The sequence below is a fragment of the Cariama cristata genome, unplaced genomic scaffold (genome assembly GCF_000690535.1).
Source record: "Cariama cristata isolate BGI_N322 unplaced genomic scaffold, ASM69053v1 scaffold9019, whole genome shotgun sequence".
NCBI classification, from domain to species: Eukaryota; Metazoa; Chordata; class Aves; order Cariamiformes; family Cariamidae; genus Cariama; species Cariama cristata.
Genome location: NW_009634039.1, coordinates 3,273 through 16,436, shown reverse-complemented (window position 1 = coordinate 16,436; position 13,164 = coordinate 3,273). Strand labels below are relative to the sequence as shown.

The 13,164-nt window shown below is 36.9% G+C and overlaps 1 protein-coding gene across 1 annotated transcript in view; it reads right to left on the bottom strand.

The window, feature by feature from the left end:
* UPF2 (UPF2 regulator of nonsense transcripts homolog (yeast)) overlaps positions 1-11,603 on the bottom strand; it is a 52,891-nt gene extending 41,288 nt beyond the window's left edge. The window contains exons 1-5 of the mRNA XM_009707014.1: positions 11,230-11,603; positions 9,402-10,181; positions 4,942-5,102; positions 3,723-3,920; positions 1,714-1,863 (exon numbers count right to left, since the gene is read on the bottom strand). Of these exons, the coding sequence (XP_009705316.1) occupies positions 1,714-1,863; positions 3,723-3,920; positions 4,942-5,102; positions 9,402-10,181; positions 11,230-11,591 (1,651 nt within the window). The 5' untranslated portion in view covers positions 11,592-11,603. The remainder of the gene's footprint in view (positions 1-1,713; positions 1,864-3,722; positions 3,921-4,941; positions 5,103-9,401; positions 10,182-11,229) is intronic.
* Between the last annotated feature and the right edge of the window lie 1,561 nt (positions 11,604-13,164).

Here is a 13,164-nt window from a genome sequence, read left to right as displayed (position 1 = left end):
TCCCTCTCATGTTATTTGTTTTTGCATTTGGAATAATCTTCATCCTCCTATCAAGTCAAGATTCCCTCCAAAAAAAGACAAGAAGGAAATACCCACATCCGTTTAGATGTCTATTGACAAAGTGGTTTTGGCCTATCTAGCAGGCTATGACCAGTCGCTCTTTTTCCTTTTGGTTCCAAGAGAACATCTATGTGTACTTCCCTTAGAGATAGCTGGAACCAAGCTCTTCACTGTTTTGTTTGAGATCTCTGACTGAAGGTTTACAACTTAAAGGTGAACATCCTGCAATTAAAATTTAACATCTTAACCAGCTTAATGAGCTGAGGACTACTCAGAGAAGAGTATAAATGGAAGGTAAAATTTATCCCAAAGAGGGTATAGCTTTTTCCAGCCTGTCTGGGTAGAGAAAGGAAAACCCTAAGGAAGTATTAGAGAGTTCTATCCTGACAGTCTTCCTTTCAGAAGGAGTCTGAAACAGTCTGACTCTGGAGCAGCCTAATTTCTTTGAATTTGTGAGGTGTCACAGACCAGCATAGTCCCAGATTAATTTCAGCTCAACTAACTTTAGGTACACAAGAGAGTCATTCAATTTAAAGATCCACATGCCCTAACCAATCCCTATTGTCAGCTGAGAGAGACTGGCACTTTGAGGAGATGTTCAAGCTACTCAAAGCCCAAACCCACAGATCCATGCATCAGCTTGGTTAGAATAACCCATGCTTTAAACACTGATAGACAGTCTTTGCCAGGGCCTGAACTTCTTTGCTTTCACTATAGCTTGAAGTTTTGGCTTTAACTTCTTGGCTTTTAAAGCCCAGTGGAGTTCCAAGCAAGAGGATGATCAGATTATAAACTCACTAGACCAGGTAGGATTTTCACTTTTAAGCCACACAATCTCCAGCCAGTGGACTCTAGACATGATTTTTTTTTCCACATTCTAGACATACAACAAGTTTCCTGCTTCAGAAATTAAAGAAAACAATCTGCATTGGTCCTTGGAAATCCAAAACAGCAAAACTGATGTCTTACAAACTAGGCTCAAAGAAAACACCTCACTTGCTCCTCCATGAATTTGGCTCTTAACACCTGATGTTGGTTTTCCCACTATTCAGTACCCCTGCAAGAAAAACTTGTAATTCATAAGAAAAATTCTTACGAAACATTTTGCTGCTGTTTCCCTAGTAAAACTAACACACAGCTAGATTTTCACAGGTGCCATTTACAGCCCTTTACGCATAATTAGAGGTCAGAATTCTTAAATCCTGCTACATAAAGCCCTAACATCAAAAGAAAAGTCTTTAACGATTAAGAAGACAAAGCTGAATCTCAGATTTCAAGAGAAGTTAAAAACAGAAAATATTTTATTAGTATCCTAAGCACATTTGATGAGAAAATCATTTATGCACTGAAGTCTACACACTTCTTTCTAGTCACTTTTCAGACAACTGCCTTCACATTTGATTATTTTTAAAAGCTATATGAAGAAATCAATAACTTTCACTACATAAATTTCCATATAATACTTTTCACTTGTATCTGAACGTCTTGTTACAAATGCATTTTTGGCCACAATCCTAACAGTTTCTACCTACTAGTTTCATAAATAAACAAACAGTTCTCCCTGAAGTCACTCTATTTACTGACTAAAAATCATCAAGCTCAAAAAAATCAACCAGGAAACAACAAAGAATTCCTAAAACCTATTCTTTTTACCTTGCTCATCAAGAAGCTTTTTTGTAAGATCTTCTGCCTCATCTCCACAGTCTAACTCCAGGGGATCATCATTAATATCCAGGTTCTCCAGCTCCAACTCCAAATCCTCACTCCCAGGTGCTTCCTTATTATCTTTGGCATCTTTTGAATCTATTTAAAAGGTAAGTAGAAATATTAAATTATTAAATACACACAGTCATGACTAGAATACAGGAAGACTCACGTTGCTAAACCTACGTCTCTTTAGTGTCTTAGTCTTGTTAAAAGGAAATGGGGCAAAGAATATCTGCTTCTTGAGACTACACACTGTCTCATCCGTTAGGTCTCAGTGGTTTGACATCCTTCATATAGCTTTACCCATAACCCCTGGAAACTGCAAATGTTTACCTACATTGGGATCTGTTAAGGACTGCCGACAGTTTTTAGTGCTTTGGTTTGTTCTGAAGTATACCTGGTATGTCTTCACTGGATGACGTGCATACATTGAAATGGAACAAGATATTCAGAAGTGTAGCAATCTAAATCCAAATGGGCTTAAAATGGATTGCCAAACCATCACATGGAAAGTGCAAGCAAAAAAACAACTTGCATACTGAGAAGGTCAGACAGAAAAACAGTATCTTCCAAAAGCCCAGTAAATGAACATCACAAACATTATTCAAAAAAAAACAGTTTCAAAGACAGAAATTCTAATTTAATGTTTGCACTGTGTATTCTTCATAGCTCAACTGATAACAAAATTGACAAAGCAAGGTAAGCAGAAAGTGTTTTACACAGATGGCAAAAAAAAGCAAACTGCAGAAGAAGAAGATACTGAAGAAATAATGTGTTTTTCCTTGAAAACAAATAATCTGTGAATCTCTAGATGAAGATTTAGAAGTGAATAGTTAATATTTGTCTTGGACAACAACACTGGTCCAGCAGAGAGCATTTTTCCAATAGATTACTATCTACAACATTTTGCTATGCTTTCAGGCCTCCTTCAAGCCTCATTTGTAGACTATGCTTCATAAAAAAAACCAAAACACCAACTTTCAAGGCAAACAACCTTATTAAAATACTTAAAATTTTTCAAACAAAAATGTGACACAACTTCTAAACAGTGCACACATCATATGGAAACAGTAGATTCACCAAACAGGCAACCTGTTTAGAATCACAGATGAAATTAGTCTGGAATGGACCTTGGTGAGGTCTCTAGTTCAATTTTCTGCTCAAAGCGGATGAGCACTATATTCACACCAGATTTCTCAGGTATTTTTTCCAGTTGTCTTGAAAAATCTCTTAAGATAGAGATTCCAATCTCCCTGGGCAAGCTGCTCTGAAACCTAACTATCCTCACAGGGAAATTTCAGAATTTAGAAATCAGAAAGAAAGCCATGAGCTATAAAGTTGAAATTCCATTAATACTCAACACTGACCTACTGCATGTGTATTAGAAAAACATGTAGCCTGCCTCTTTGTTGGCATTTCCTCAATGCCAAAACACTGGTCTTACCCAAATACACATCTTCTGTTACACTTTGAGCCAGTGATGGTGAATATCATTTTTATCCCATTATAACTGAAGTCTGCCAATGTCTGGTTGTGAACCTAGGGCTGCGTCAGAAGTGAGGAACCATCCAGGCCTTTTAATCTACTGGAATTTTATACTGAGACAGTCAGCTACAACTACCAGTTTAGTGAAAAAAACAGAATGAACACTAACATCTTTCAAATAAGGTAAAATTCCAGGTTTCTCATAGAAAAGTTAATACTCACATTCCTCAATCTCCAATTATTTTAAAGTTAAGATTCCATAAATACTAAAATACATTTACTATTTTTTCTTCTTTAAATACCATATCCAGACATAATCCCTATTCCACATAGTTTCTTCCCTAAAAATTCATCCAAACTGGTGTACTGTCCCGATCACCACAAATTATTTCATTAGACTCACTACTTCCATCAAATTTGCATATCTGCTGGACAAGATACGTTAAAAAATACTCATCTAAGCACTCTACCTCTTGAGTCATCTTTGCCAGAATCTTTGTTCTGGGAACATTTTTCATTATCTTTAAACAAAATTGCTGGCACAAAAGCCTTTAAGTCGATGAGATTCTCATAGAAGTTTCTAGCATCTTCGTCTTCCCAGATACCTCCCTCCAGGTCATATTCTCCAGGCTTTCCTGGTGTGAAAATATCAATACCAGGTCCATGTTCTGCAAAAACAGTGAAACCGTAAGAAAGTTACTTTACACAAATTTCTGATCTTCTAAAAGGAGGCACCTTTAAAGATTAAAAAAATACTTTTAGAAACATGTTAACCTATTTCATACTACTTGTTTTCACTTAAATATTGCAATGTATACGGTGCTTTTAACAACTCAATCTTAACATTAGATATATCAATAAGTTATCTTAAAATTGTAAATTTTACATTGATAGAAAACACAGACAGTATCAGAGTGAGAGTCAAATCAAGTAAAATCAAGCAGCACATTACGTGGTATTAGAAAGGAAAGCTATAACAGACTTTAACCACATTAGCATAAAAAGTAATCACTGAGTATGATGAACTGTACCCTATTTTATTTTAAGAACAGAAGTTTAAAAAGACTAATTTTAAATTTAGAGACATTCAAGAAATACAGTTTTTTTAAGCTCAAGATCACTTCAGACAAAAGGTACACTCATGATTTCAATAACATTTCTAAATCTAAAATTTGAGATTATTAAGGCATTGAATAGTTCTGGCAGTTAAATGCTGTACTTCTCCTCAGGAGGTCAGGGAGCCACCTAGTGACTTCTCTGGCTTAACAGCATGTTCCTGCTTATAACAGCATCACCCAAAATATACTTCATACCCATTTTTAAACAATACCAGATTTTAAAACTCTAACATACACAGTTCTTCAAATATTAAAAAATGCATTATAAGAAATTGAAAGGATTAGGTTAAAAACATTTTTCATTTTCCATTTATTCCTATATTACCTGAAACAAATCTAAAGAGATATTACTTAAGTTACCGTAACTGCACAGCATATACAATAGTTATGGATACATACTAGGTTTAATTACTTTAATAAAAAAAACATGTATCATTCATTCGTTGATATCCTTAAGGGGGAAAGTCTAAATAAAAAGAAATCAATGGAAAGAACACATTAGTAAGAGAGACTGGTTAGCTTTCCCACCACATCCAAGCCAAATCTGGCATTCTGTTTACTTGCAGCCTACCCTCAGGTGTTGGTTTCTCCTGGGGAAGGTCAGGCATATTTTCATCCAAAAGATCAGCTAGAGATTGAGAATTTGCCAAAAGCTTCTGATATGACATTGCAAATTCCTCATATTGCTTGTGTCGATCTTCACTCAGCTCTCCTTTGGAGTGAAGAATGCGCCTACAAAAATCAAAGTTACAGTAAGACACACTTTTTTCTTAAAATATACTTGAGTTATGCTGAACCACTATCAATTTCTCTGAACAAAGCTAAGCCTCCCTCTTCGAGGGAACTGGGAGAGTTCTAGTTTAGACCACAATAGCAAAAATTTGAGCAACGTTTTTTTTTTTCCAACCAACCATACTGAATTACCATCTTCTGTATCACTGAGGATAGCACAGTCACAGCTCTAACTTCAGTGTCCAAAGAGAAAAGTTAACCTACTTTTTGTCACGATTATCCTGTAACAGTCCTGCATTATAAAGAGACTTTTTTGGTAAATTAAAACATTCATACACAAAAGCTGGATAAAAGTTGCTTTGCATCTGTAACAATACATTACCATATTGTTCAAATTATTAAATGAACAGTCATCACCAGGAGGCTCAAAAAAAAGTTGCATGTTAAAACCAGCCTGTTATGTTTCCAAACCAAGTTATTTCAAGGTTATTGGTCCAAATTAAGAGCAGTTACATTTGTTTTTTCACTTGTTCTTTGTTTTTTTTTATGAAACAATCCATACTTATTTTAAATTATAATTTTTAAAATTGAAATCTGTTGTCAAAAGCAACTTGCATTTGAAGGAATGTAATCACTGCTTACAAGTGCACAATAAAGCAGTTTCAGGATTACATGCAGAACGGTACAACTCCATTTTCTTAACTACAGATAAGGCCACCTTGGATTTTAGACCAAAAATATCAAGAACTTTCAGTAGTTTGAACCAAATACACAGGACAAGGTAATCTCTGCTAGTACAAAGCCTGCCACAGAAGACTGCTGAAAGACTGTCATCCTTGATTCTGGGTTAACTAAGAACAAGCTGGTTGCTCATTAGCAATGTTCTGGTTTGTGCATTGTTCCGTCTGTGGCATGATCCACTCTACGTGAACAGTTCTTATATGGAGCAGGCACAGTCAGTTCCTTACCAGTAAGGGACACTTCAGGCTGGATGAGCTGTCTGGGGGCCTACTACAGCAAAGCTACAAATGGGCTCAGATCAAACACGGACTTTCAAAGGGAAGTTGACAGGATGAGCTTGCCTAGTAAGTTTCCAATTTGTTTTACCACAGCTTGAATAATGCTAGTAACATTGGACTAACTAGCTGTAACCACTGACAATGCACCCTACACTGAGATGAAAGCATCAGAAGGTAGAAGTTTGAAATAAGGTGCAAATGCCATAATTCCTAAAGCAGACTGTATCATTACATTATTGTTAGGTTTTTATTAAGCAATTAATCACATTTTTGCCAACAGACCCGAAGCACAAAAATTCTAAAACAGTTTAAGCAACGTAAGTTGAGGGATATCAATCTTGGCTTTTTTCAGTTCCAGGTTAATTGTAAAACAAAAGTCATCTTTGTACACAACACATTCACAGGGTGAGCAACAAAATCCCTTCTACCTGCTCAGAACCAAAACTTGATATAGATGTCTTGCTAGAGGGGAAGAAGCAATAATGCTAGCAGAAGTTCTATTTTTTGTCCCTCTTACAAAACCGCGCCTATATAACATGTATTACCTGCTCCTGCAAAGCCCAGCAAGAAAAATTAACAAATCAAATAACCACTGACAATTTCTAAAGTGCAGTAGTTCAACATGGATCCAGGAAATATGTTAAGTGTCAGTTCATAGCCTTTCCAAGGAGACAGCTATCCATTAGGTACATATTTTAAGTTTAAAATATACCAGCAGCCTCATAAACACGAGCACCGAAGCTCTGTGCTGTTACTAAAAGCAGAAAAGCCAAGTGCTGAAACAAAAGTACAAGCATTTCAGTTCTCGGTTTCAGTTCCCAAAAGACAAGTGTTAACAAATTCAAGGAAGCTAAAGCATACTAAGTAAACTTTAAAAAGCATAATTAATTTTTTAATACAACTTAAAGTACAGATACAGTACTTCTCTTCCTTTGTGTCTCTTCAGAATTTCACAAAGTGCCACAACACAAGTTCAGCAGCTCTTAAAAACATCCTTAATTTAGACAAAAGATGTTTCTTCCATATCTAACACTCATTTTTGAAAACTCACAGTAGAATTTGGGAATCTAATTGTTTCCTTCCAATAACACAGCCTGCACAGATTTTGCTGTGCCCTTAGGTGTGTAACCAAATGACCAGCAGGATCTACTGTCAAAGCCTAACTCAAGGTAGTATTCCTAATTATCTACTTGCAGAAACCCTTGTGTCTAATAACACTTTCATTTTACCTAAATGATTCAGCAGGTAACACAATACTAAAGCACTGTTAACGTTAGCATATTAATCTTCAATTAACTCAATCTGTACAGCTTGAGGTATTTCACAGTCAATCTCCTGACACAGATAAATTCAACAGGTATTTACCTGACAAAATATCATAACCTAAACATATGACACTGTTGATGCACAAGAGGGAACAGTTTGCTCCCTGTTTACTTCATTGGTTCTGGAATAACAGGTGTTGCTATCAGCAAAGTGGATCAGGTTTCAAATAAGCAGAGGAGTGTTTTTTTCCAATAGGATTATTGTTTTTTAAAAACAAACAAACAAACACCCAAAAAACCCAAAAAGCAACCAACCAACCACACAATCACTTTCCCAAAATCCACAATTCAGGAAGATTTCTATACTATTCACAGACTTCTTCCTACACAATTTTCTGTATTTGACCTTGTGCCTTGCACTCCCATAGCGTACAAATGCCAAGCATCTCTCTTACAGACATGTTGTAAGCAAATAAAATCAGGCAGGAAAGTTTTTTGATGTCTTGTTTCCTTAACAAAACTTACTCTCCAACTTTTATCAAGCAGTTAAAATAAACACCTTAAAGTTCAGATAGAGATAAATAACAGAATTATCTTAATCCAATGATAAATGATAGTTCTTCACATTCCTTCCCCAAAACAAAGCTCTGTACCCAAGTTCATAGGGATAATTCAGATAAGGTACATAAAGAGGTCTCTAGTCTGATCTACTCAAAGCAGGCTCAACAATGAGATCAGACCAGGCTGCTGAGGGCTCTATCCACTCATTTTTATCCAGTTGTGCCAGTAAACAAACTACATTTCCCTCTCCCAGATCACGTACATGCTTTCTTCTTCATGGTTTCTTAACATTCTTCACATCTCTTGGAAATTTTTTTCACTTTATTTCCTGTCATATAGCCTTTATAACACTTATTCATTGAAACCCCACCCAGAACCAATGTGTTCAGAACCAATTATAACTGTGAAAGTATGAAAGTTTATATTCATTAGCTTTAAAAAAAATAACTAAGTCAATAACACACTTTAAAGTAATACGGTACTCGTAGAAATAACAGCAGCTCAAAAATCAGTTTATGGTCCTGTGAAATACAACACTTAGCTGACCAAGACCAGATAGGTCTGCAGTACAATACTCATCAGCACAACAGATTCAAATTTAAAGCCTTGGTTTGGGAACATCAAATTTTAATGTATTCTAAGCTTGCATTTGCTCTGGACGGATGTTCAGCCTTTTAGTTGAAACCTCTGCCTACACCAAATAACACGTCCATTTCTATCTGCCTGGAACACTTCCGAAAGGACTTAAGAATGACTCTCTGTTGGCAGCAGCAGTTGGGTTTAGGCTGGCTCCAATAATGACAATTCAGGATGCTTTAAAGAAAAGCAAACACTTATTAAACAATGTGATCATTGTAGAAATTATTCAGATCTCAAAGGTGTGTATATTCGTACCCTTCAATATTAGTATTTCATATAGGCATTTGAGGGGATTTGAATCAAATTGCCTATACCCTCCAACATTTTAATATATAAAATTTGCACACATTAAAGTGTAAGGGATACTTTGTTAATCTAACCTAATTTTTCCTCCATACTGGTACACTAAGAAAAAAAGGTAAACAAACCAAAGCCATTGTGGCATATGCTCTGTTAGATACGTGTGGGTGGAAAGGGAGAAATCAGACTGTGCCAACTGGAAAAGGACAGTGCCAGCTGGGAAAGAAGCAATACCCTCAAGCTGCTAAGGGAGTGTCACCAAACTAATAGAGTTAAGAGAATTAAAGCTAAAGGACAATCTCCATTTTCTTTAAAGATATTTGAAAAGTCTGTTTGTTGTTTACTTTTTAAGTATTCAGAGCAAATTTAGAACGTTTTTTAGATATATTGCAGAATACACTTATCTTCTACACACCACTAACAGACTTTGTTTACAAATAGTGCAACAAATCTAGGCATTTCATAAATAAACGATATTTTTTCTCCATAAGGAAAAAGCAACATTCAAGTGTCACCTGTTTTGTCTTTCAATATTTTGTAGCTCCCTGTGGTCCCTTTTCAGGTGTTTGGTCAAAGATGTAAAGTATTCCTTCAACAAATTCTGGAAGGGCTGTTGTTTCTCTGGGCTAATTATCTCACTAGGAGGAAAGCTCAAGTTAAACTTCTCTGCAACAGTTTTTACTTTCCTTGGTACCAAACCAGCAATGTCATCTCCACAATGCCGACAAAAGCTGATAACCACAGAAACATGAGTGTGGGATTCTCGATCAGCGTTAATAATATTTTTAAGCTGCTCATAGATTAAAGACAGACCTTCCTTGTCAGTGAAAATCCCAACTATTGTCAATTCTGCAATGAAACGCAAATCAGTTCTTAACTTGGTAATGTTGGGAGTCTTCTCTTCTTTCCTTGCTTCAAAATGTTTTTTCCAAGCCTGAAGTAATGAAGGAGCAAAATCAGCATAGCGCTGGTGAAAGAGCGAACACAAGTGCACAGCGCAGTTCACATCTGATATTTTCAGTTTGGCTTCCACAATAGAAGCTACTGCTTCTGCAATGTATTTGCTTAAATTCAGGCTATTAAAGTCATGGGACAAGGAGTCCCTTTGTTGCTCTGTAATGGTTTTTAGCTTCTTAACAAAAGCTGTGTTCTTCTTCAGACTGGAATCCAGTCTGCTGAAGAAATTTTCCTCAGGGCGATTGTCTGGTGCATTCTGGTTTTTGCTGCGAAGCTCTTTTCTTGCCTGATGGCGCTCCCAAGCTTCCTGATGGACCTGATGTGCTTCCTCTTTTTCCCTAAGAGAAATAAAAATCAGTCATTTTTGTTATGCAACCTTACTTTCAGGTTAACAGTTCAAAGGAAAAACAAGCCATAGTTGGAAACTCTCCAGTAGTTCTAAACACAATTTCCCCTTAATACTCTATTTTTAAATATTTAACAAGTTAATCCTAGAAAGCTAAAGCATCTGCTTCATAAACTGTTTGTTTGCTGCAAAAGGCAAGTATCTCTTGTTACAAAATGAAATTTCTCAAATATTTCTATGCAGAACTTAATCCCAACAGACTTAGAAAATATAAACATAAAACTCCATTTACTCCAGATGGAGATAAGTTCTGTAAGAAGAGGACAACAACCTTTCAACAAGTTACTGTATTACACGGTCAAGGGAGATCTTTTATTCCCAGACTACTGAAATTACACAGAAAATTTTAAATAGGTGAAATACATTTGTCCCAGCTAGAATTTGGCTATGACATTGCCTCAGTCTTAGAAAGTGACCTATTTCAAACACAAGAATGTCCAGAATCTTGGCTTTATTGGTCTAAAGATGCTATCTTCAACACTGTAGTACCTTTTGATAACATTCTAAGAAACATTGTCTTGGTAATATCACATATTAAACCGCCAGGTTACATTCTGTGTTTGTCATCCAGGTATCAATTGTCTCTGACTGATTAAAAGAAATTACAGTCATCCCTCACAGTAGATTTGCTCCTGTTACAGTCTGTGGACCTGTCAGAGCCTGTATCCCCGATTTTATGATGCCAACATTTCTCCATCTTAAAAGAAACTGTGCTTCTTTATTCAAGCAAAATTGTGCATTACATGGTCATCACATGGAGCACACTATCAAAAACCCGTATTGGAGACTAAACAGAGGTCAGAGGTGAAAACTCAAAACTATGTAGAAGTCATAAAGCATACTCAGCCCTGTAAAACTTATAACACTACATACAACTTATTATAAGCAACTCAAACAGTTAATCTTTTATAATTCCGGCCACAATCCTGACAGCAGGACTACAGCATTTGGCACAATTAAACTATTAAAAAACAACTTACTTCAGTTGAGCAGCTGCTTCCTCTTGTTTCTTTTTTTCTTCCTCCTCTTGTTTCTTTTTCTCCTCCTCTTCAAGTTTCTTTTTTTCTTCTTCTTCTTTCTTCTTTTGCTCTTCTTCTGCCTTTACTTTATCCTCTTCTTTTTTCTTCCGCTCCTTGTCTTCCTTTTTTCTTTTATCCTCTTCCAGTTTTTTCTTTTTATCTTCAGGAACCTTTAAAGTCTCTCTCTTCATGCCAACCTTGACATCTTCTTTTGGCTTCTCCCTGGTGCTCACTGGTCGCCTTTCACTAAATTCTTTTTCTTTACTATTTAACGGAGATTCTTTTTCTTCCATATTTGCTGGCTTTTTGCGCTCAGCTGGCATTGTGTTACCCAGGCAAATCTGCAGAATCACAGGAAAATAAGTACTTTTAACTTGTTGATATACTAGTCACTTTCACAGCCCACCCATACTCACTTCTTAACTAAGTAAGACAACTCACAAATGCCTGACTCATCAGAATAAAATACAGGTTTAAGGTAAGTTTTCTTGAACTAAAGAATGGACCTAACAACTGGTAAAAACTAATAATTTTATTATAGTGTTATACTGCGAAGTTGTCTTCAGCATGAATTGTGAAGTAAAAGCATTTGAAGTTTCTACAACCTGAGGAATATAAGATCTCGGAACATAAACAGAAGTCCATCTGAAAAAAATCCAAGATTGATGAAAGCAAAGTAACCCCAACTTAAAAAAAAAATTTGATTCATCAGCATGCACCTGTGCCTCACCGACCTTTCTACACAACTCCCAAGAACACTTCTCCTTCCACTACCTCTACTTAGGATCATACGATAATGCAGGTTAGATGGGACCTCAAGTGGCTCAACCTCCTACTCAAAGCAGGGTCAGCTATGAGGTCAGACAAGATTGCTCTAGGCTCCAGTCTTGAAAACTGCCAAGGAAGGAGACAACATCTCCGGCCAACCTGCTCCAATGCATGACTGTCCTCATTGTGAAAAGCCATAACCTTGCTCCCCTCTCTCCTCACCCCTCCCAGGATTTCCCGAGTCATCTCAAGCACTCTCCCGCGTAGCACAAGTACCAGCTGGAAGAGCACGCTGTGCTCAGATGTATGCACAAACCTCCCTGTCAGCAGAACAAATGGCTATAATAGCAGAAAGGCTACAATTATCAACAGTTATCAAAGGTTCCAATTTGTATCTCTTTCTACCCAACCAATCGTTTTCTGGGGACATGTAGGAGCTTTAACATAATTGGGGTTTCTAGCACTCTAAACTTTAGTTTCATTTGGCTAAGGATACAAACGATAACATATATTGAACAAGAAAGGGTAGAATCACAGAATAATTTAGATCTGAAGGAAACTGTGGAGGTCACCTAGTTCAACCCCTTGCTCAAAGCAGGTCCAATCAGATCAGGGACTTGGCTAGCCAAGTTTCAAATATCTCCAAGAACAGAGGTGCAATGGCCCCCTCCGGGCCCCTGTTCCACAACATGAATAACCATACTGTGAAAAAGCTTTTCCTAGTATCATCCTGGAATTTGCTATGCCCCATCTTGTGTCCATTTCTTTTCACCCTATCCCTGTACAGCTTTGAGAAGAACCTAGCTCCATCTTCTGTATATTCTCCTGTAAGGCTATTGTAGAGAGTAATAACATTGCCCCCGCTTTTCTTACAGATCAAGAAACCCAGTTCTCAGTCTCTCTTCAGATACTATGTCCTCCAGCCTCTTAACGATCTTGGTGGCTCTCCAGCAGACTTGCTCCAGCATGTCAATGCCTTTCTTGGAACAGAGAATCCACAACTGGATATGGTGTCCAGATGTGGTTTTCTAAGTACCAAATAGAAGGGAAGAGTCACCTTCCTCAACTTGCTGGGTAACACTTGTTACTACAGGCTAGAATGCAGTGGGTCTTAATGCAAAGGCATTC